This window comes from Pleurodeles waltl, chromosome 7, assembly GCF_031143425.1.
Source record: "Pleurodeles waltl isolate 20211129_DDA chromosome 7, aPleWal1.hap1.20221129, whole genome shotgun sequence".
Lineage (NCBI taxonomy): Eukaryota > Metazoa > Chordata > Amphibia > Caudata > Salamandridae > Pleurodeles > Pleurodeles waltl.
The window spans coordinates 600,295,832-600,319,577 of record NC_090446.1 but is presented as its reverse complement, the minus strand read 5'-3'; the positions used below and the strand labels follow the sequence as shown (position 1 = coordinate 600,319,577).

Here is a 23,746-nt window from a genome sequence, read left to right as displayed (position 1 = left end):
TGCTGATAAAGGTCTGTATACCCATTGTATCAGTTTGTCACCAGTCCCTATGGTGTAGAGCTTCTGGAACAGCTCATGTGGGGTTAGTGCTAGGTGGGGGCATTTAATAGTTGTTTAGGTGTTTGTAAGTAAGGAGTTGACCCAGGGGAAGATTGTAGTCTTTCACAAGGGTCACAAGGGTTTGGAAATCTAGTAGCTCACCATCCACAAAAAAATCCCCCAATTTTAAGATACCTGCAGCATGCCACTGTTGTAATTGCCCTGAGCGCAGCTGTCTTGTGTGAGTGGGAAGGCCTAGCAAAGGTAGTGCAGGAGCGTAGGGTTTCTTCATGTTAGTGAGTTTACAGGTTCTAGAAAGGCAAGAGAAAGCTGTGCAGGATAACCCCAGAAGGCGTTTGGTAGACTGGTCAGTACGAAACAATGAGTAAGCAGTAAGCCCTCCTTAAAGTCTTACCTGGCAAGGACCATCTCATGCAGTAGACAGCCAGCTACCCACCTGTTGGAACTATGCAGCTAAACAATAGTGTTCTAAGTCCATAAGGGCTAATCCACCTGCAGTCATGGGCAGCTTTAGAGTGGAAAGAGCTACCTGATGGCGCCCCAGTGACCAAATCAGATATGGGGCATGTCTGAAGAAGGAATGAGTAAGGGAAGGCTTGTACAATAATGTAATAATTGGGGTAGCACGCCATCTTCACTAGTGCCATGTGGCCCACTACAGAAAGCAGAAGAAAAGACCAAATAGCACACCGAGCTCAGAGGGACTGTGTCGCTCTGCCCAGATTTACATTGTGCAGATCATTTAGGAAATGGTAGATATTCATCACTACGTATCGTGGTTCCCAGTTCAATCTGAGGTCTAATTGTATGCATATATTAAAGAAAAACGAATTACATTTTAAAATCTTTTTCATTTTCTTACATTTTGTTTGTGCAATTTACATCCCACAAATTTTGAAGATTCTAGATGTACTTTGAAACTTAGACATAAGCCAGATCATTGGATTCGCCTTCACTCAATTGCAAAATCATTTTAGGACATGGACGGAGTAGGCAATTACCTAGCACAACCTTGCGAGTGGTCTGGCCCCTCCTCACCCTTCACAAGCATGAACAGCGGACCATTGCACCAGAAGAGTTTGCCAGGGTGGCTTGGTGTTGCTTGTTCAACCACTTGACAGTGCCTTTTCTGTGTATCTCCTCTCTGCTGAGACAACTCCCCAGGTACGCAATACTTTCCTATGCTCCTGTTGGACCCAGGTTGTCTGATTTTAGGAACTGCACCACCTTGTTCTTCTCTTCCTTATTTATCCAATTCTTAGCACAGGCCCCTTGAATAAGTTGCCTTGGATCTCCCATCTGATCTAGATTTCATCTTCCTCTTTTATTCTCTTTGATTTGTAGTCCGGGCTCCCAGCTCAGAGATAAATGTAGAGTCCCGAAAGTACACTATAGTGCTGTATGACTACAGAAAAGTTGTTGGTACCTCACATCATGACATTAGGTGTGCTATGTAGAAAATAGTCAAGAAATGCACTGATAATGTGGTGAGATACGGCCTCTCCTTGGATGCATCTGTCAAACTGACGTTTGTTCTTGATTTTTTGTCCTGAATTTTGACACTTCCTCCTGAATTTTTTACAGTCTTGTCCAGAGTTTGACTCCATGCCAGGTGGTCACCCTAACGCGAAGGTCGTTTAATCCTCAACAAAAGAGTTCTAAATTCAGGGCGGGCGTTCCCGGAGGGCGCCCAGAAATCATAGGTGCGGGCGCTAAATGCATGTAATTGCCTACTGGAAAAGGGTGACTTGCAAAGCGTGCTCTTTGCAGTGGGTGAGCAGGAGCGGAGGTTGATGGGGGGGGGGGGGGGGGGCGTGTGATAGGACAGGTGGGTGGTGCACGTGTCTTATATGCCTGCAAGAGACGCTGCGTGATACTGTCAGGTCAAACGTGCGATAATTGCCTAGTTATATGGAGTGCAAATGGCTTAAATCAATTAGATAGGTATGTGTTGTATACCATGCAGATGTACGATAAATATTCAGTGGATCGTTTCTGTGGTAAATGCGCGGAAGATGCTGCGTGTGTGTGTGTGGTACTAGGACCCAGTAGGCTGGCCTCTGCTTCCCCACCCCCTCCCTGTCAGAGGCTCCCCCCACCGCAGCCCCACCCCCAGCCTCCTCTCTCTCATTCACTCCCTGCACCTCTCTCCTCCTGCATCAGCCGGGCTCAGCTCACACCCATCCTCAGCAGGGAGGCCCCCCAGCCAGGAGCCCATCCTCACTAGGGAGCTCCCTCCCTGCAGGCGGACAGGAGCCCCCTCCCCCGGACAGGACCCTCGGAATGGCCACTGTCAATTTCAGCACCCACAGGCTGGCCCTGCTGGCAGCCTACCAAGACGTAATTCAGGAGAAGACCCCCACAGACTGGTAAGATCCCTCGACTCTAGTCTGCGTCTCAACTCGAGACCCACCCCAATCTCTGCTCCATCACAGATGTGTTAATTATTTTTTCCCCTCGTCGCTCTGGCATCTGCCCCGCATCACTGTTCTGTGCCCATAACCCTCCTCCCAGCCCCCCAAATCCCGCTTCTGGTCTCCCCAACGAGCGCCTCCTTTCTGGCAGCTGTTCACCCTCCTGCTATCTCGAGTCACCCATTTTAGTTTGTGCCCTGCCAGTCTGTGACGCCCCCAATCTGGTACCGGTACCACACGCCCACCCCCCTCTCCAAGCCTTGGCCCAGTGCCCTGTCTTTCTTCCCCCCGCGCCCCCTCCCCCCCCTCGTCTTTGTCTTAGAGGGGAGACCTGCTCTGATTTCTCATCAGATTGCGCCGTGTCTCCTTTCTGCTTCTATTGTGTGGCATTTGTTGGGGGGAATTGGGACCACTTGGTTGTATTAATAGTAGGGGTGATATATATTTGGGGGGGATCCCCGGTGTAGGCGTGATGTGGAGTGGGATGTCGGTGGGTGACAGGCGGGGGTGGATGGCGTGTGATGCATCGAGAGGGGAGCGTGCAAGGGTAGCGCCCCCATGAATGTCTCGATGTATAGTCGGAGACCCTGGGTAGGGTTGCGTATAGCAGTGGGGGCCTCGTATAGAATGGGGGGGGCGGGGGTGGGTACACGTGCGTCCTTTCTCCGTGTGTGCTCCCGCAGTGAATGCAGCTGGAGCAGGGAGCAGCCATTAGCCTTGAGATGGTGCATTGACAGAAAGGAGCCAAGGGGAGGGGTTAGTGGGAGAGAGCAGGGTAATGTGGGTGAAATGGCTGGCATCTGTGTGGGGTCATCTGAGAGAAGACATAGGGGCTTTTATGAGAAGAGATTGAGCTGAGACCTGAAAAAATACTCATAATGGGAAAGGGGCGGCCCTGGTACAGGCCTTGGGGGTTTGTACCGTCTGTACATGCTCAGGGAGTGGGCGCAGCGCCTTTGTGTGTCCGTGGAAAGGTGGTGTGTACCACGTCGACCTGTGGCAGGCTCATAGCCTGCGACACAGGCGGAACGGAGTGCTGTGATGTTTGTGAAAGCGCGGGGCCTAGATGGGGTTTGGGGGCCTGGATGGAAGTAAGCGCTGAAGTTCCTAGGTTCACTGCAGGGGGAGGGGTGTGCGTGGGTTGCTGTGAAGGTGCACGGTGCGATGCGAAGATGCAGTTTCCTTCAGGGGCCTGTGTTTGCTGGGAGTGTGGAACTGGACCCACCTGTGTAGGCCTAGATGAAAGCAGTGCAGGGCCTTAGTGTGCTTTGGCGGTGGAGATCGCTGTGCCTCTGTAGGGCTGCAATGAAAGCTGCTTGGCTTTAGGGTAGACTGACTGGTGCATGTGGTGAGGGTGCAGAGGGCAAGTGCAACGCGTGAGTGCTGAAGTATTCAGAGTGCAAAGCTTTGGAAACAGTTGCCTCTAGCTTTGTGCGGTCAGCTCAGGATACCATTTCACTAGCACCAGGTTTTCACCTTACAACCACGTGTGATCTGGGAGTTGTAGTCACGAGTTACTTTCAATGAATCAATTTGGATGACCCTTTTGCTAACAGTGATTTGTAATGGATCACTGCAGACCTGGAAGCACGGTGGGCTGGCAGAGCGGTTTTAGGTGTCTGTGCATGGTGCGGGCACTGCCACGCGTGTGAACTTGGATATCCAAGGTACGGGTGAAGATTGCAGTGTTAATGACAAGGTCTGTTCGCGGTATTATACCGGTATGAGGGGGGGATTACCTTAGTGCAGTCTGATGGTGGTGGTATTAAAGTGCAGGGTGTGGGGGCAGGTATTGTGAGGGACAGGCCCTGGATACAGTGTGTGTGGGTGTAATCATTTCGAGGGTTTAGGGCCTCGTTGCAGGCTTTATGTGGGACCTGGGTGCAGGATAAGGTTGCAGGGGTAGGTGCCAAGTGGCATTATGTCATTGGTGACACCTTTTATCCAGGGAGTCATTTTTTACCAAAACACTTCGTACGGTGCGATTTCTGGGCCCACGTTTCATTTTTTAAGTGAAACTGAGTAGCAGAATGCAACGTGACGTTCACTAGCATCGGACAACTGACTGAACGTTTCACGCCAAAAGTTGGCCTCTTTCAGGCTAAGGTTTAGGTCCTTCATTTTTCCTGAGGATGTAGGGGCTAATGCAGCGCCTTACCCAGTGGGCATCCCACCACCATCACGCACCCTGCTTCATCTTCCTCTCGGTGACGTCCCTCTCCTGACCCCCATCCCCCTCCTCCCTTCCACCCTCACAGATTGGCTCCATATGTCTGCCTTCAGACCGAGTCCCCCCACCTCCCGACTCCAGTTACACCCCTTCGGGCACGACGTGAACCGCGGGACAATGGGGCGCGCCCCGATGGAAGCAGCGTGTCCGTCCGACGCAGCGTGTCCGTCCGACGCCCAGCACCGAGGAGTGAGCCTGAGCCCACGCGCTTCGTGCGCACCTCAGGAGAACACACGCCCTGAGCGTGCCCGAGGCGTGACCTCCAGGGGAGGAGGCCCTGGAAATGTATATCACGCCCCTCTCTCTGGTGCAGTGTCCTGTTCTAGGCCGCGACAGGGTTACTGTCTGCATTTGAATGGGCCTTGTTTGACATACAGTGAGCAGCCTGCAGCAAAGATGCTGGTGACAAAACAATTCAAGCCACGCATGCAGTAACGGAGCAGGCACAGTACAGGGGGCACGACACTGAGGAAGCAAGGTTGTCGGAAGACCACAGTGTCAGGTTACGCACTAATAGGTTGGGAGGGCCCGACTATCCTACCTGAGAAACTGACAAAACATTTGCAGAAGTGTTTTTTTTTTTTGTCTTTAATTATTATTATTTTTTATTGGAGTGGGGTTTGTATCATTTTGGGTATTCTAGTGCGCAATAATATGTGGTTTGGAGGTGTAAATCAATTAATCAATCAGGAATTTGTAAAGCGCACTACTCAACCCTGAGGGTCTCAAGGCGCTGAGAAGATGGTGGGTGGGGGGGGGGGGGGAGGAGGAGGGAGGGAGGGGAGGTGCTGCTACTGCTCGAACAGCCAGGTTTGTAAATGGGCTATTTGGCGTGTTTCTCTGAGATTGCTACTGAATACTGACACCAACATTATTGAGATAGAAGAATATTGAGTATAGGGGGACAAAATATCGAAAAGTACGTTTATAAAGGGAAGTATAAGTTTACTATTTTAATTCCGCATCCCTCTACCTTGAAGATATATGCCCAGCCACTAGAATTATGCTGCAGGGAAGGCCAAATTATGCGGGTAGGCTGAGTAAATTTGTGTGTATATATATATATATATATATATATAGACACTTCCATCCTATGCATTTTAAGGATTGTAATGGAGGGAAGCCTGTGCTAGTTCTGTTAGAAACTGTATCTAATTTCCTTATTGCTTTCTGACTGTGTAACCACTACTCCCCTGTCACAAGAGAACACCATCCCTGCACTGTTGCGTTAAATTTGTGCAGTTGATTTGTGATGTCTCCAGTGCTTTAAATGGGCCGGTACTCTCCGGTACTGAGTACCTGCACTTCTATTTTTCCATTTAAAGCACTGGATGTCTCTATGTCTGCAGTTGACGTTAGAAGTGTGAACAGCAGCTCCATGCATAGAAATACATCTGCACCTTTAATGTTTAAAGGGATAGATATTCCCTGCTTCGGGGATTCTTTCTCTGAACGTTCAGTCATGTCTGTGAATTTAAAGATGCACTTATTGTGGTGTGCCTATTTAGTGCACTGCAGGGGTTCAGTTCAGAGGCGGGAAATAAGCTGTATCCGACCAATACTTTAAATTACAAAGCTAGCTATGAAGTGGAGCTGTGGCCCAATGGCCAGAGGTGTCGACCCAGCTACAGCTCCACATCATGTGATTCTGGGAAAATTACTTAAGTTCCCTGTGCTTTAAAAAGAAAGGTTGACACTGAAAAAGAAACCAGATCCTATTTTCGATTTGCTACCAGTGACCTGAAGCCAGCTGAAGGAACAAGAAGTAAACTGCGCTGTTGCAACCCTGTTTCCAAGCTGTTCCTGCTGCTTGCTTAATGACTTTATGTGAAGGCCATCAGGATAGCTGAGTTTAACACTTGCCATTGAAACCTGCAGTGATCTCCAAGTAATGAGTTTAAATCTTAGCAGAATTGACTTAGCCTTCCACTCCTCTGAAGTCGGTAAATTAAGTATCATTAATGTGAGTGATAGTAACACCTGATATTAACAGTGTTTTAAAATAGGAGAAGTGTGGTATAAAGTCTTATTTAAAAACCAAGGTATTATACCATGCGCCTTGTCCCCGACAAAGCACAGAAGAAAATATGAAATGTCATTTGCACTCAGAGGTTGCATGACGTGGCTTAACTTATTCCATTTGTTTGGTGAATTTATAATGTACTTTAAATCTAGTTAACAAGGCTACTTTAATACGCATAATGACAACTTGTATTATCCCTCTGAAATAATCAGTGCCTTGAAGCAGGGAACAATGTCTATCGTGTGTGAAAAGTGCATTTGTCAGTGACTTAATATATAAATTAGGGAAAGTCAAGCCTTCGAAGGCTGTGGCCTTCTCCACATACATTGTCTTCGTTTCATTTGTCGTTCACTGACGTCACGGTTCAGTGATCCGAATGAAAAAATGACCCTATCAGTGGCTTGGGTCTCCGGGGAACCCCAAGATGACCACATATGCCCATCTGTGCAGTGTGCACTGGCTCGCCCTCGCAGGAGAAGCGCGAAGTGAGAGGTGACAAAGTCTTACTTGCAATAGAGTTTGAGGTGAAAGTGCTTGAATTTTCCGAAAGTAAGATTTATATTCCGATATTGAAAAGCTGTTGGTGGAAAGATGCTGCAAAACAGCAGGTGTACGTTCATCGAGCAGAGGAGAGACCTACAGCAGGCGACGGGGGCGGGCGGTAAATAATTGGACGTCTCCGGAATACCCTCCCAGTATTTCGTCTGCTGCCTCTCCCAAGGCCCACTGCTTTGTGTTTAATGTAGTGCCTCGCAGAGGCACATCTGCTTCGGGGCGCTCGGAGGGTGCCTATTTTCTTGCTGTGGTGGTGGAGTAAGGGTGGACCAAACAGGTACAGCATGCAGGTGCTTCATAATTATACACAAAAGGCCAGATGTACGACCATTTCATTTTGCGAGTTTCTAATTGTGACTCATTACGAATCGCAATTAGAGACTCGTAAAATGAAATGTCCAAATGTGTCAGACACATTCAGCGATTCCCAATGGGGTCGGAAATGACCTACCTCATTAATATTCATGAGGTAGGTCTAATTTGTGCGACCCCCCCCTTTGGGAATGGCTGCACTCACAGGGATGGTGACCTGCTGCCTGTTGGGCTTAGCAGACCACCATGTCTGTGACTGCTTTTCAATAAAGCAGTATTTTTTTTTTTTTAAATGCAGCCTGTTTTCCTTAAAGATAAATGGGATGCATTTCAAAAAGAAATATGAAAATTATTCATTTCATTTTTTCAGAGTAGGCAGAGGTCCGTGGGATTATCTGGTAACCATCCCAACTGAGTCAAGTCACTGGCAAGGATGTGTGGCTGGACTAGGGAAAGCAGTAGTGTGTGGCCATCAATCTATTCACTTTCTGATGTTTCCTGCAGGCGCCTTTCCCAATGAGCAGGAGGCTGTATGCTCCTTTTGTAGGTGTCAATGATTAGGAGGAACATTCGAGAATCACGGATTTGTAGTAGCATTTCACTAATTTTAGGCCTAAATCAGTGGCTAGTACTTGGACCCTTGGAATACCTGTGAACCTGCAGTGGGGTGACTGAGACTGCAGCATTGGATGTTCTACCTTTTCCCAAATGAAATTTGGTCTTGTGCAACGACTGTGTGCGAATGGAGGGCATGTTTTTGCTATGTGAAGACTGTTGAGGGGGGGGTTGTAAAAGATTTGTTTTGCACATGTGAATGAGTTGGTCTCTGGGAGGTGTGCTTTGCCCATGTGAAGAGTATGTGGGCCTGTGTGTTTAGGCTGTTTGTTTAGTAGGTGGTTCCTAGTAGTGGTGTCTAGTCAGGGCCACTGGAATTGTGCATCAGGAAAGGGCCATATTATGCAGCAGATTCCAGTAAATCACGTGGCAAAAAGCATAATATGTGGCGTAGTGCAGCACATTTTCTGATAGTATTACTTCATTATTTTTACACTTGTTAACACTGTCAGGGCATTGGTTGTACCTCATTATTACCAGTTTAACACCCAAATATAGCAATAAGAAACAGAAATTTGGCCAGTTCGCCTTGGTAAAGGACATTCCGCTGTGGACAACACGTCGTTGTGCTCTTAAAAACCTTTTAATCGTTTAGGATAGAAACAATTTTCTTGCTAAAGATTATGTGGCAGATGAATTATGTGGCAAATGCAGCAAATCTATAATTATGCAAAAAAGCTGCATAATTCCAGTGGGCCTGTCTATTGCATTGTTGCTATTTGCAAATCTTGCAGCTTTCCTGAGAGGTTTGTTGTGCAGTCAAACAGGCACTTGCAAAATCTACCGGTCTACCCAAGTAAGTTGACATATTTTAGCAATATGCCGAGTTTGTTGGTGTTCTGTGGGCATAAGCCCCACATATTAATACTTGGGGCATTTTCATAGTCTCCACTGCAAGGTACGATGTTCTGCTTCGCAAATCTCCCATGCGATGCGTTCTAGGTATACAATAAGTTTTCCACCATTTTGCATAATTATATTTTCTCTAGCGCTGGCACACATGTTTACTACATAAACAAAAATCTAATATTTTAGATCTTACATATTTGGAAATTATTTTACTTATTCCTAAATTAATTAGTCATTCTTCTTTGTATCACTTACTTGATCTTCACATAATGATTTCAGATGATCAATGCATTGTGGGATATCTATATCCCTTTATCAGGATCCTATCAACACAAATAACTTGCTTGACATATTTTGGGTTGTATCATGGGCTACTATTCATACTCGAGCACAGGGGAGGAACCTAGGTGCTTCTTCAATTATATTGTCCTATAATAGGTGTCCTGGGAAATGGGTAGCTTGAAGGGTGAAGTTGGCTGATGTAGTTTAGCAAGGGGTCATAAATCAAGGTTTATGGCCATGTGCAAAGTCTGGGGTATGTTCTTGGCCTTTGCAAACTCAGTCAGATTGAAGACTCCTGCTCTGGTAATGTGCAGAGCTCATTATCAACTCCCATACCTCTCCCCTACCTCTTGGAGATATTTTCAGGCCATGTCAAGTCTGTAATCTCTCTATGTCTAAGAGCTCCTAGGAAGCAGCTATGGGAGGTGTGTAATGCAGCTGTGCGAAGCCCCAAAACTATAGGAGGCATGTTTGACTAGTGTGTAAAGTGGAGGAATGCATGAAAGACATGTGACCATCTAAATCATTTGTAATGCAGGTTCTGCCCATCGCCAAGTTGGAATATCCGTGAGGAAACGTGTTCTTGCTGTTCGCCCATGGTAGAGATGTTCTGGCCATACACAAACTTTACAAGGGCATGGAAACACGGCCTGGTTATGCACTAAGTCTGTGAGCTCCGAGCTGACGTGCATCATTTTGGCAAACAGTGTGGGTTTCAATATTGTAATGAGACGAGACTTAAGAGTGGTCAACTAGCTGGTAATCGAGAAACGATGCGCTCTTTCTACGTTTAAAACATGAAAATTGGCCTTTGCCGAGGCCTGAAACCCCACCTCTTGTTGGAGCCTTAGACGTCTTGCACTGCAGTACTCTCAGATCTCCTTTCTGGATTCAACCCATTCCCCACCAAAATGCAGCCCAGGGCCGCCTTACTAACCTTGCATGTGTGACGTATGTATGCCTAAGGCCTTCGTGTACTAGAGGGTTTTCTTTGGTGCAAATTAACCCAGAAGGCATTATAACGCTGTTGGCCCGCTCTCAGTGCGATTTGTTATAGCGCAGAGCTTCCACTTGTGCGGCACCACAGGCCTACCTATGCAGCACCAGGAATATAGAGGGAATACATAATTAGGTTTTGACCAATCAAGAGACGGCAGATTAATTAGCACAGGTAAAAGTGGTGGGTTTGACCGTGCACGAGGGACTCGGCGGTGGAATAAGGGTGTGGACGGTAAATGCAGACAAAAGGGGAAGTAGCGTAAGAAACGATGGATTTTCAAAGCACTACTGATTTCTGGTGGGTGCGACGTACTTATACAAAGGGCATTGTCAGAGAAGAGCAGAGCATTTAGGTTCTCTTCGTAGCCTATCGTGGTTGAATTCCAGAAGACTTGGGGAGTTTCCTTGATCTAGGTTTCAGTTCACAAAAAAAGAAACACATTACATTTTTCTGACTTGACCGTCGTCGCCCTGGTGAGACCATAAATGTACAGTTTTTTAACTCTACTCCAGTTCTTATCGGATTCTGTAGTCGAAGCAGTGAGAGAAAATGTCTTATTATTATTGAATTCTTTGTGAATAAATTATACAGACATTAATTTTTCCTTAAGTCTCTCTTCGTGAATCTCTCTTATAGGCGTCTTTCCTTTCCTTTGTACAGGCTTTTGGAAATTAAACCCGTTGGTTTGTCATTGTAAATTTTTTGCTTAACTTATTCTTTCTTTTTTTTTTAAAGGTTTGTAATAATATTTTTGAAACATGTTTGACTTTTGCTTCATTAAAAAATAGTTTTTATGCCTTTTTGTACAAATTAATGTATATCAAGTTTTGAATTTGCCTTTGTCTCCTATATATTACATTAAAGCCCATCTGTATTTAGGTCTCTTTTTTATTTTTATCTTGCAGGTCATGGTGGCTGTAGCACAGAAACAAGCATTGGCAAAGGCAATAGGTGTCACCTGTGTGAGAGCTGTTGGCTTTGTCAATAAATTATAGCCGTGTTGTTGAGCAGCGTGGCTATAGTACTGGCCTCTTTTGGCGTCTTTCTCCTGTCTTTTTGCCTTCTGACCTCCTGTTTTTATGATATGCTGGACTCTGTTTTTGCTGGTTTATTGTATCTGCGCACTTTACCATTGCAGAACAGTGCTAAAGTGCAAGTGCTCTCTATGTAAATTGTATTAGTGATTGGTTTATCCATGATTGGTATATTAGATTTACTAACAAGTCCCTAGTAAAGTGCACTGTGTGTGCCCAGGGCCTGTAAATCAAATGCAACTAGTGGGCCTGAAGCACTGATTTGTGCCACCCACATGAGTAACCCTGTAAACATGTCTCAGACCTGCCTCTACAGTGCATGTGTGAGCAGTCTTGCACTGCCAATTCGACCTGGCAACTGTACCCACCTGCCAGGCCCAAACCTTCCCTTTTTATACATGTAAGGCACTCCTAGGGTAGGCCCCAGGTAGCCCCATGGGCAGAGTGTAGTGTATGTTAAAGGTGGGACATGTCCTAACTCTGAAATAGTACCAAATTTGTTTTTCACTGCTGTTGTAATGCCTATCTATCTCATAGGTTAACATGGGGGCTGACTTTAAATATCTTAACTGCAGTTTCCAATTGGGAGCAGATTGAGATTTGGAGTTGGGGGTCTCTGAACTCACAATTTAAAAACACATCTTTTTGTAAAGTTGGTTTTTAAATTGTCTGTTTGAAAATGCCACTTTTAGAAAGTGGGCATTTTCTTGCTTAACCATTGTGTGCCTCTGTCTGCGTGTGTATTCCATGTCTGGGTCATACACAGTTGGGCTGTTGTGAATTCCTCTAGACAGTGACACAAAGGGAGCTGGGGTGTAGCCTGCATATCCTGATGGGCCATCCAGGCTAGAGTAGAGGGAGGAGTGGTGACTTACGCCTGAAAGGGCTGTGCCTGCCTTCACACAATGCAGTCTCCGACCCCCTGGAGTTTCTCGGCTCATGTGTGGGCATGACAGGATCTTGTGAACAACAGAGACTTTCCTTTGAAAGGGGTATAAGGAGTGGACCGAAAACCCCAGACTTTTAGAATCTTTCTGGATCAAGAGGAACCTTTGCCAAGAAGAAGAGAAGGAGTACTGCCCCTTTGCTGTGTGTGCTTTGCTGGGTTAGAGTGCAGTTGCTGCTTCTGCCTTGAAAAAGAGCAAAGGGTGAACTTTGCTGTGTATCCTGCTTGAGAGAATTCTCCAAGGGCTTGGAGTAGAGCTTGCCTCCTGTGGGAAGTCTCAGGGATACCAAAGACTTCAGTTTCATCTGCCTGCATCACTGGTAACTGTGTGTTCTTTGCTGTGCAAGAAGAAAAACCACTGTGATGGCGCCAGTGATGCCGCAGGCCTGCACTGTGACCTGTCGATGACGTACTGAGCCTCACCGCCCCACTTCACACCGCAACCCTGGTCTCGCCACTGCTTGCACCGTGACCTCGGGGTCCCGCATTCCCGCATCGCCTTGCTCACACCGCAGCCTGGGTATTCCTGACAAAGACGCTCCTGCTGACACCGGTGCCGCTGCCTGGACAGTGGCCTATGGATGCCTCTGTAAGGTACACAAAGCACCGTCCCGCACATCAGTCCCAGTCCACGGACACCAGCACCATCGACTCCAGTGTTGTGTCCAGGTCTGCACCGCGACCTGTGGATGCTGCACGGTGCTGTCCCGCTCCGCACCACCAACTTGGGCCTAATGACGACAGTGCTGCCTGCACTGTGACTTGGTGACATCACAAGTTTCACTGCCCCATTTCACACCGCAGCCCTGGTCTCGCTGACATCGCTGGACGCCATCACAGAGTCACTGCCTGCACCGTGCCCTGTGGGCACTACACAACACATCGTCCCGCTTCGCACCGCAGCCCTGACGCCATCCACGCTAGCGCTCCTGACTTCATCAGCCTGGATTTTGATATGGAATGCATGTGACTACAAGGGCCCGGCGACGCCCCCTCCACCCCCTACTGACCTCTGGAACTAACACCGCAACACCACTCTCCAAACCTCATCGCGAAGATCACGATGCCCTGCATTTTCAAGGTACTATTTGCGGGTCGCCCAGACACCGTAGCTGGCCCATGATGCCAGGGCTGGCCTGAACTGTTGGATTTGTTGTCACGATACCGTGATAGCCCCAGACAGAGCTATTGACTTCAAGGAACTGTCTTTTTAAGTAATTCGACAACACAAGACAGCGGGTGGGTGGGAGAGGAGAGGCAACATGCACAACTGGGATTTAGGAGGGAAGTGGCATCACAGATAACTGGGAGATGGAAGGGAAGAAGCAACACAGAAAAGGCAGTTAGAGTGGGTTTGAAGAAGCAACACAAATGATCATGGTGAGAGGAAAGAAGCTGCACGACGGGAAGAGCAATATTATGGGAAGTAGAAAAGAAAAAATAATACCTCAATCACAGTGCAAGCAGTGGAACTACCCTAATCCAGATGGTCCTGTCTGTACTTGGTCAATGCTCCAGCGGAAAGAAGAAACTTACAGGTGCTTCCCAAATAAGAGGCAGAAAATATGAATGACAACAAAGCCAATGAATGGCAAGCGATGGTCAGGCTCCATGCCCCTTATTGTTGACAATGTCCGTCGCTAGTGAGAGTACATGCATTGTCGCAGGTGAGACCCGAAAATGAAACTATACAAATACTAAACACTCTTTGAAGGCACTATATAGTTGACCAACACCTCCCGGTGGCTTCCTAAGTGTAATAATTAATGCCAAAGTGTCTTGTATACGTTTAGTTTACTGGTATCCGGCTTACTCCTTTTCCCACAAATTAGTTTGTTTTCCTTCTCTTTAGATAACATGTTTACCTTACTCCACCCACACAGAAAGTACCATTGTTTACTTCCAGACAGAAACCATTCATGGTGTATTGTGCTACTCGTGTAGCCAAGCACTTCACTGCCCCACACAGAGGAAGTAAGCGCTATGTAATGTTGCAATACAGCACAATTACTACAAGTACTTGTTCAGTGATCCAAGATTTTTGTTATAATTTCATCATTGTCCTTCCTTTGAACACTAATGTATCTTGATTGAAATGTTTCTTCTGCCTCAGTATTTGCTCTTCTGATTACCATCACTGCTCCTCACCCTCTCGCTCCAATGTTTTTGCCTCATCCTGTGAGAATCGTAATGGATATGGTTTAAGGTTTGTGTGTGTGTGCGCGTGTGTTGTTTTTTTTTTTTTTTTTTTACTATTCCTGAAATAGTGAGATTAGATACAGTATAAACAGTTGGTGGTACCTTTCCTGCTGCTACTACACCAGACACGTTCTCCTCTTCTCAGTATTTCATTTGTGCCAGAGGATGGAAGGGCTGGGAGCCAGCACTCGTTTTTTGGAATCTGTAACTTATTTTTCCTCAATAGATTTTGACCCAGGCAAAGATAGAAGAAAAAGTTAGGAAAAGTATGACCGCGGCGAAACCAAGGATGAACAAGCATTGGAAAGCCAATGGGTCTTGCCTTTTGACTGCCAGTGTATACCTATTGAATTTGGCAGTGATTTTTGTTGATGTTGTGCAGCATCAACAAAAAAAGGGGAAAAAATGCTTTTTGTCAAAGCTGTGCAGCATTTTGAGGGAAGAAGAGTAATGACGTGAGTGCACAAGTGCATACTGTGTAACATGGCCACAATTTTTAAGGGTCAGGCTCTGGCTTGTTGTTATCGCTCTGGGCTTCTAACCACGCCTACTCTTGCTATTCTTTTTTTGTTGTGCTTGTTTTAAATGCCTCATTTTTATTGGTGCATTTTGTAAAATGTCCATCCTTTGTGTGCTGAGTTTCCTCCTCAGTGAACATTTTTTAATAAGACACCACCGCACTCAGAAAGTCCATATATAAATCAGTCTTTCAGTTGAAAATAGTTGCAAAATGATGTTTTATTACAAGGTATTAGCATAGGTCCACCGAGTGATCAACGTTCCTTAACCACAGCCATTGTACTCGGGTGGATGACATGCCGAGGAAAAGTACTGGTTTGGAGACGAGTAAGAGAGCTTTTTACTCGTCTCCACGCCGCCACTTTCCTCGGCATGTACTCCGAGATTTGAGACTTATCATGGTCTCACATAACTGCCACTTTTCTTCCTTGTGACTACCATGAAAGTTACTCATAACCATGTTTCTGAAGCATATACTATCTTCTTTCTACATCCATTTGGTACTTTCCAGACCGCGTCTTTGCTTTGAGCCTTGGAAAAGTCCCTTGTTGTGACAAAACATGTGTTGGCTTGCTTATGCAAAGATGTTGATCCAACTGAGTACAAAGGCTGTGGTTAAGGAACATTGATCACTCGATGGACCTATGCTGATGCCTTCTAATAAAGTATCATTTTGCAACTGTTTTCAGCTGGAAGACTGATTTATATATGGACTTTCTGAGTGCAGCGGTGTCTGTTATTAACTTTGTCGAAGTGTTTGTTTTGAACACCAAAATACGCTCTAGGGTAGTGGAGTGTACTCAACCGCATTGCACCTACAGTTTTCTATCTAAAATGCCACATTCATACTGTCACCACAATTGGGAAGTGCATCTTACTTGCCACCACTACCCGGCTTGAAGTTAACATTTTTGTTGTCCATCACAGTACGTCACACTTCCTCCAGTTACAGCGTGTAATGGCCCCACCTCCGGTTTTGGTTTCCCTTTCATCTCACCCACATTTTAGACATTCACGCAGGGAGCAAATAACTCTCGCACTCGCGGTGATGCGTTGAATCGTCTTGCTTCTGTCAACTGTTTTACTTTTCATTTTCAATGTATGTGGCAAGAAAAGTCCAGTGAGGAATTTACAATGCTAACGGCTCTAACTCAAGCAAACGCAATACCAATTGCATTGAAAATTGTGTTTAAATTTACCACTCCAAAATGACAGACACCCATCTTTGAGAAGAAATTAAAAGCAAAATATGTAATGAAACATGCACAAAAGTGCAATTTAAGAACGGGGTGACCTGGTTGCATAGTGCAGCTGCTGGGCCAAAAAAGAGGCTTCGAGCAGGGGCCTGGGAGCAAGGGTGGAGCAAGTGGGTGAAAAGTGAACATTGCATAGCAATGGGGAAAGGAGCAAAAGAGGAGCTCATTGATTGGAGTTAGCTGGGGAACTGGGAAAGGCGGGAAAAGCAACTTTTAGGCAGGGTTTAACATTAAACAATACAAAACAGGACTGAGAGGTGGAGGAGAAGGGGGAGCAACACAAACTACTGGCTTCCTACATTTTGGGGCGGCAGTAAACAAGCGAGAGCGAAAAAACATGCACACTCACTGCTTGACGAAAGCAACAAAAAAAAGTGATTCCCTGAATTTGAGCAGTGGAAAGATACAATTCATCCATTCAAAAGGATAGTTAAGAAGCTATGCTTCAGGGAAGGGAAAACGCAAGAAGACGAAAGTAAATCATCAAATAAAAAGCAAGAAAATGAGTGATTTAAAAAAAAAATGGTAAGCAATGCCCTGGCCCACTGTAAATATTATTATTGTCTGCAATTGGTCTTTTGAAAACAGGCAGCTAAGAGACCTAAAAAGATCCTACAAGAGTGGTGTCTGGCGACAGTAAATGTAGGGATGTTGAAGAAAGGGGCATGAGGTGGAATCAAGACTGGGGGCCCTTGGTATTTGGGAACCCTGGCATTCCCAACCACTAGCTGTGGACATCTAAGAAAAATTAGGACCACTGCTCTTGCATGTTTTATTTTAAACAAATTAAGCACTGCCTACCCTGATTTTGTCCTTTGGCAGACTTTGCCCTTTGAGCTGCGCCAGAATTGACCAAGAGAAAGGTCCAGTTATAAAAATATTGATTTCCAGGGGCTTTGCCCTCCAGTATTTGCTAATAGATCACAGCACGAACACAGCAGTGTCCTTATCTAATGAATGGAATGTAGTCATCCTATAATGCATTTGTGGGACTGTTTGTGTGTCTGATGGGATTTTTTTTCTCCCCAGAGCAGTTCTGTGTACCAGTAGTACTGAAAACTGTTCATTGTTGGTTTAATGAAGTTCTAAGACAAGCTTTAGAACCGGTGACATAGACGTTTCCTCAGACCATGCGTGAGTAGCTCGTCCAGCGTTTTTCCTAGCATTCTGGCATGTAGCCCTCATTTTGTACCGGAGTTAACAGGACTGCACATTCAGAAGGAAAGCACCTGAAGTGGATGAGCTACTCGTGCACAGAATCGGGCAACCTGTAAGAAATGTGTTTTATTTCCGTGATACTGAGTTGTAAAACATTGCATTGCAGCATGCTACCCGTGGAGACTAAGCGTAGGTCATTGTGTTTCTTTCCTCTGTTGACATGCGTGGACCAGAATTCATGTTTTGGAAATAAGTCCTTCTTCCTTTTCTGACTCCTAGCTCCTCCTTTTGAAAGTTATGCGGTGGGGGCCGTGACCAGTGAACAGACCTCTCATTGTCTCTGAGTCTAGTAAGGCTTGTATGCGATGATCCAACAAGAAATGGTGTCACACAAACTTTGGTTTTGGTGACTGCACAGGAAGCGCTGTCAAATAAATTATGTAAAATGGCCAAAGTAAATGTAAAAAGAAACTCCTTACACCAGTCCTCATTTAAAGGGCAGTATGCTATAGAAGTGCACAGAAGGGAGGATGCAGCCAGCAAATGTCAGGTCGCTAGGCAGATGGGCTAGTGGATTGCTTTCCTTGTTTTGGGGTGGTCTCCTCTGTACCCTCTTGTGAGGTCAAGCCCTTCACATTCATTCGATGCGAGATGCTACTTTGTGCGAGTGAATGGTCAAACCGACCTCTAAATGTGTGTTTCACTCGTGATGAACGACCCTCGGGGTCTGTGCTCGGTGTTAGCAAGGTTGCCACAGATAAATAGTTTGCTGTAAGATTAACAGATTAATCCTTGTCACTGAGGATACGATGGGAGCAATAAGTGTCAGTTCCTAAAAATGAAAAAATAGTGCTGGTGGGCCCCACCTGCAACCACCGGCTCAAATTAAGCACCAGTTGACAGTTTGTATTTCTGGACTCCTTTTCACCCACGTCTGTGTCGCAGTGTTGAGGATGCACATTTTGACCAGACGACTCCATGCGTCCCGGACACACTGTTTCCAGATCTGGCCTGTTCATTCAGGAAAGCAGTGCATTCTGGGGATGCCTTAAATTGGCTTAGTTGAGCGAATTGAGTTAGCAGGCCGACAGTGCTTTGTAAAAGGAAAGCCCAGGAGGAGGAAAGTGGAGCCATCTGTTCACCCTGGGACTGGTGCAGCGGGAGGGATGTTGGCTCCGAGTGTACCTTAAACTCGCCTGTCAACTTCCACAATCGATATCTAATTTACTGTCTTTGTGTTAAACAGTTTGCCCACCGAAAATAATGCATTTTAAATCAAACAGATGCTAGATCAGTGTGCAAAGAATAATAACACGCTTGTTCTGATAACTAAACCAGTGCCGAAGTTTAAGTGGGGTGTGCAGTGCTGCAGGCGGAGTCTTTGTGTGTTTGGTGTGGAGTGTGTGTCTTTAATACTCTGAATTTAAATATTCGTTTCCCATAACAGACTTCAGGTTGAGTTCTGAAGTGTGTCCTAGTTTAATGTAAAGTTGCAAATTAAATACAAACAGTCTGTACTCAAAAGGAAAAAATAGGTCATAAGAAATGTGTGCCCATTTAAATAGCATGTAAGATTAAAAGCACTGGGTAGACTGATAGAAATGTATTACACTGCAGCATTGCACCATATTTACAAGCCACTGGGATATCGCCCTGCAATCCGCTCGATGTCTCGCGCTGCAGCACTGTTTCGACTGTGTACAGTCTAAGAATGCCAGAGTGAGGAATATTACCGAATGTTGCATTTGTAACACCAGTGTGTTATCCGTGTTCTTCATGACAACGTACGCTATAAAGAAATATTTGAAGTAGGCAATACTGTGTATTTTGGATTTCCTGTCTGGTCGGTTAAATGTACTTTTTTCCTGTTTACTAACAATAGGTATTGTCATAGGAATGCCTATTGTCTCTTCTTCATAGAACCAGACCAAGAAAGGAAAGGCTCATGCTTCAACCAACTTTTTGTGTTTAGTGGGAGATTCGGACTGTATGAACCACATTAAAAGTGAATGTAGAAAACTGTGGAAAGTATTGGTCTTGCCGCGCCATGAGTATGTATGTGGTATTTCTACAGCGTGAACCTAGCCAGAAGGCAGCGGTGTACTGTACATGGTCAAAGACCAGCATTAGAGCTCGAAGGCCACCAGCAAGCCCTCACCCCAGCACCGGCTATACGCAGACCGACATCTCATTTGTTGGAAGAAGTTTATTTTCTTAACTTTTCACTTGTTAATTTCATAACACTTGTTTATCAATAAATCACTGCAAAAGATATTTCAAAACATATTTACAAGATAAGAACCATTTCATAAGGTTTACTCTATAACCATAAATCACTTGTGACAGGATCCCTTCCCCCTAATGTGGTGTGTACATCCGCAGGTTGGTTCAGGACTTCAGGATCCTACCTCTGGTGTTAACTCGGGGCCCCAGCCTTGGGGACCCCTCTGTTGCTTCTGGTTACCTCCGTACTTCTTCTACAACCATAAAGACAAGGGAGAGGGTGGGTGAGCCAATGCTGTATTTGCCGATTCCAGCCACCGCGCAAACCACAAGGCCAAGCACCTTTTGGGGGGGGGGGGGGTGCTTAGGTAGCCCCCCAGCTGGAACGCGGCGGCTGAAATCGGCTCAGGGAACGTTGCACCTACATTTACCCCCTACCTCGCTTCTGCCCCCACACCTCGCGAGGCGTGAGGGCGGAAGTGCATGAGCCAGCCCGATGCACAGCTAGTGCGAGGGGGTCGGGCCACGGCGACCCCGAATCCTAAGGTGGCCATGCTTCCCCCATGTTGGAGGGGAGCTTTCCCCTAGGACTCAGGCCACCAGCAAGCCCTCACCCCCAACACCGGCTATACGCAGACCGACAACTCATTTGTTGGAAGAAGTTTATTTTCTTAACTTTTCACTTGTTAATTTCATAACACTTGTTTATTAATAAATCACTGCAAAAGATATTTCAAAACATATTTACAAGATAATAACCATTTCATACGTTTTACTCTATAACCATAAATCACTTGTGACAGGATCCCTTCCTGTCCTGAACCTCCCTTGGACCACACAGGTGAACCGTACCTCACCTGTATCCCTAGGGGGGCGGCTCCCCTGACTTCACCGTTCCTTGTCCTCATGTTAAGGGTTCCGCCCCCTCTCCAAACACCAAACTGTCAAGGGGTGTAACGGGCGGCCAAGAGTGGGAGCCCCATGGCCACCCCAGTGATCTGGGCTCCCTACCCCCTAATCTGGTGTGTACATCCGCAGGTTGGTTCAGGACTTCAGGATCCTACCTCTGGTGTTAACCCGGGGCCCCAGCCTTGGGGATCCCTCTGTTGATTCTGGTTACCTCAGTTCTTCTTCTCCAGCCACGAGGGCGACAAGGGTCCCAAAGGTCCTTCTCCCTCCCCACCAGAAAACTAACAGTGCGAGAAGAACCACATATCTGAAATAAATTGTTCTGTTTCTGCATCTGACAAATGCACCATATCCTTGTGAAACATGCCAGGGTCCTTCAAACGTTCATGCAGAATATTCCATAATTGACCGGGACCTGGGCAAAATTTTGCCATTTCTGCATTGAGCCTCTGAACTGATACGTTGATTGTCCTTGATTTAATGTTTGGACCCCACCTGCGGCGAGGCACCATATGTGACCATGCAATAGCCGCGTTCGGGAATTCTTTAGACAATTTGGTAATTTCAATAAAAATCGCTTCTCTGTGTGCCTTGCGTCCCATCCGTACCAAGTCATTGCCTCCAAGATGAATAATAATAATAAGATCCGGGAACTGGAGTCCCTCGTATCTCTTTGCCTAAGCGACGAGTTGCTGCAGCTGCGAGATTCCCATTCCACCAACCCTGCACCATCGAAAGGCCACATCTTGGGTCGCCGCCGGATTAGGCTTACACCACTGTTGCACTCTGTAGGCCGCCCATCGAACAAACGAATGTCCCAAGACCCAAACCACGTGTGGCGCCATTGAACTGTAATGAGAGAAAATAGAATGAGAAACCACACAAAAATGTAACCGATGTAGTACGAGGGAGCCCTGGTCATACCAGTTCAGGTCTAATGTAATGTTTATAACAATTTGATGACCATCTCCCGATGGATTTTACATCTGCTACAGACAACCCTGCACTGGCTGCTACCGTAGCTGCACCAATCCTGAATGAATAGGGAGAGTACCCCTGTGGGTCCACCCCTGCTGCCCTAAGTGTAACTTTCAAAACTTTTGAGAATTGGTAATGTGATAGGCAATCCCTGTTTTTGTGTAAAAAAAAAAAAGAGGGCAGATGACTGAGTGCGGGCGGACCAGCAGGTAAGCTCCCAAGTGACCCACTGGGCATATAGCAGACCTGTGCGCAGCTTTCAGTGCAATGACTGAACCCTTACTAAGTTGATCTATTTTGGACTTCCGCAGCTGTATTGTTAACAAATCCGGACTGGCCTGAACGTCCGCCTGCTGGAGTCCTCCTGAATGGTCCCCTCTGGACGCCCCCACTAATTCGCTAATGCGAAAGGTGCCATAAAAGGCCACCGAGAATGCTGTGGCAAATAATGATGCCTCAAAAGGCGAAGAACACACTTAGGGAACCTTGGCCAAAAGCTTCCCTAGTAAACATGCAGTTATGGGTCGCCAGGTGTCCAACTTTGGACCTTCTACTCGAGCCCACCCAGCTACCGCCCGCTTAATTACAAAGGAGTTTAACTGGGACTCCTGGTTCCAGAGCCTCGCAAAGAAACGAATGGCGGCCAAGAAAACCTTGGCCCAAGAGACTGGTCTACCCCTTTCTTTCAAATGTTGTAAAAAGGCACAAATGGCCCCTGCCGAAAACAATTCTGAAATTTGCTTAGTATTCAGGTAATGTCTATATTGCTGAAATGCCCTCTCGTAAGACCCCTTCGTACGGGCTGCTAGTGATGCTGCTACTAAAACTGGGAGGGCGGGACACCAATCTTCCACAGAAATGTTGGGAACTCCGACATCTTCTCTGCTGCCTGAGGGTGGAACTTAAGAAAATCCTGCATCAATGAGCAAGAGAGCGTCAGCAGCATTGTTATGAACCTCTGGTACATGCTTAGCACGAAAGGTAATGTTTAAGTTTAAGCAGGTTAGAACCAAGTGTTTCAGGAGGCAGAGCACCAATCTGCATGTTGCCTTTTGACTATTGATCGCTTGTACTACAGCCATGTTGTCTGACCAGAAAACCAACGATCTATCCTTAAATGTCCTGTTCCAAATGGTGATGGTGACGATAATGGGGAACACTTCTAAAAATGCTATATTCTTGGTTAGTCCCTTATCAACCCAGTCTGATGGCCAGTTGGCTCTGCACCAGCACGGACCCAGAATGGCGCCTACACTGCCTGCTGCATCAGTGAATAAACCCAGAGTGGGACTAGGGACTGGAAGGTGCGACCAAATTATGGCCCCGTTAAAGTCTTGTAAAAATGAATCCCATATCCTTAAATCCTCCCTAACTTCAAGAGACAGTCTAGTGTGATGGTGTTTCTCAGCCGTACCCGCCATAGACCTAGCGAAGGACCTGAAAAAGGGGCGAGCCATGGGGGTAACGCGTAAAGCGAAATTCAGTTGTCCCACCAGAACCTGCAGTTGGTGTAAGGTGGCTTTTTTTTCTTAGAAAAAAACGCTCTAATGGACTTCTTAAATACACGTAACTTTTCAATGGGTAAGCAGCACTCACCAGCCACGGAATCTATCTCAATTCCTAGGAATGTAATGCAAGTAGTAGGTCCTTCTGTCTTGTCTGGGGCCAAAGGGACCCCAAATTCATTGAACATAGCAGTTAAAACCTGGAGAGCCCAGAACCAAGAAATCATCCAAATAATATATCACTTCTTTGTGTCCGGTGCACCTGGTGAAAATCCACTGCAGCAAGGTACTAAACTGTTCAAAATAACTGCAGGACACACTACAACCTATAGGCCTGCATTTATCATGGAAGTAGGCCCCCTTGGATTGGAAACCTAGTAAATGGTAGTCATCCGGGTGCACAGGCAGAAGCCTGAAAGCTGATTCAATATCTGTCTTTGCTAAAAGAGCTCCATGACCTATGATTGTCAACTTCACCAGAGCCTGGTCCACAGTCGCATAGCGAACTGAACATAGTTGAGGGTCAATAGCCTCATTAACTGATGATCCTCTAGGTGCTGACAGATTATGAATTAGCCTGAACTGGCCTGGCTCCTTCTTGGGGACCGCTCCCAGAGGAGAACAAACGAAATCTGTTGAAGTGGGGGACGGGAACAGGTCCTTTCCTTCTCTATCTTTT

General features: G+C 46.3%; 1 protein-coding gene across 9 annotated transcripts in view; it reads left to right on the top strand.

The window, feature by feature from the left end:
- Positions 1-2,173: 2,173 nt before the first annotated feature.
- Positions 2,174-23,746, top strand: part of DBN1 (drebrin 1) — a 181,318-nt gene continuing 159,745 nt past the window's right edge. For 8 of the 9 annotated variants that reach the window (XM_069244499.1, XM_069244498.1, XM_069244500.1 and 5 more), the window contains exon 1: positions 2,175-2,429. In XM_069244499.1, coding sequence (XP_069100600.1) covers positions 2,344-2,429 — 86 coding nt within the window. In that variant the 5' untranslated portion in view covers positions 2,175-2,343. Of the gene's footprint in view, positions 2,430-23,746 lie in introns of all 9 variants that reach the window. The other variant, XM_069244501.1, reaches the window with a different exon arrangement.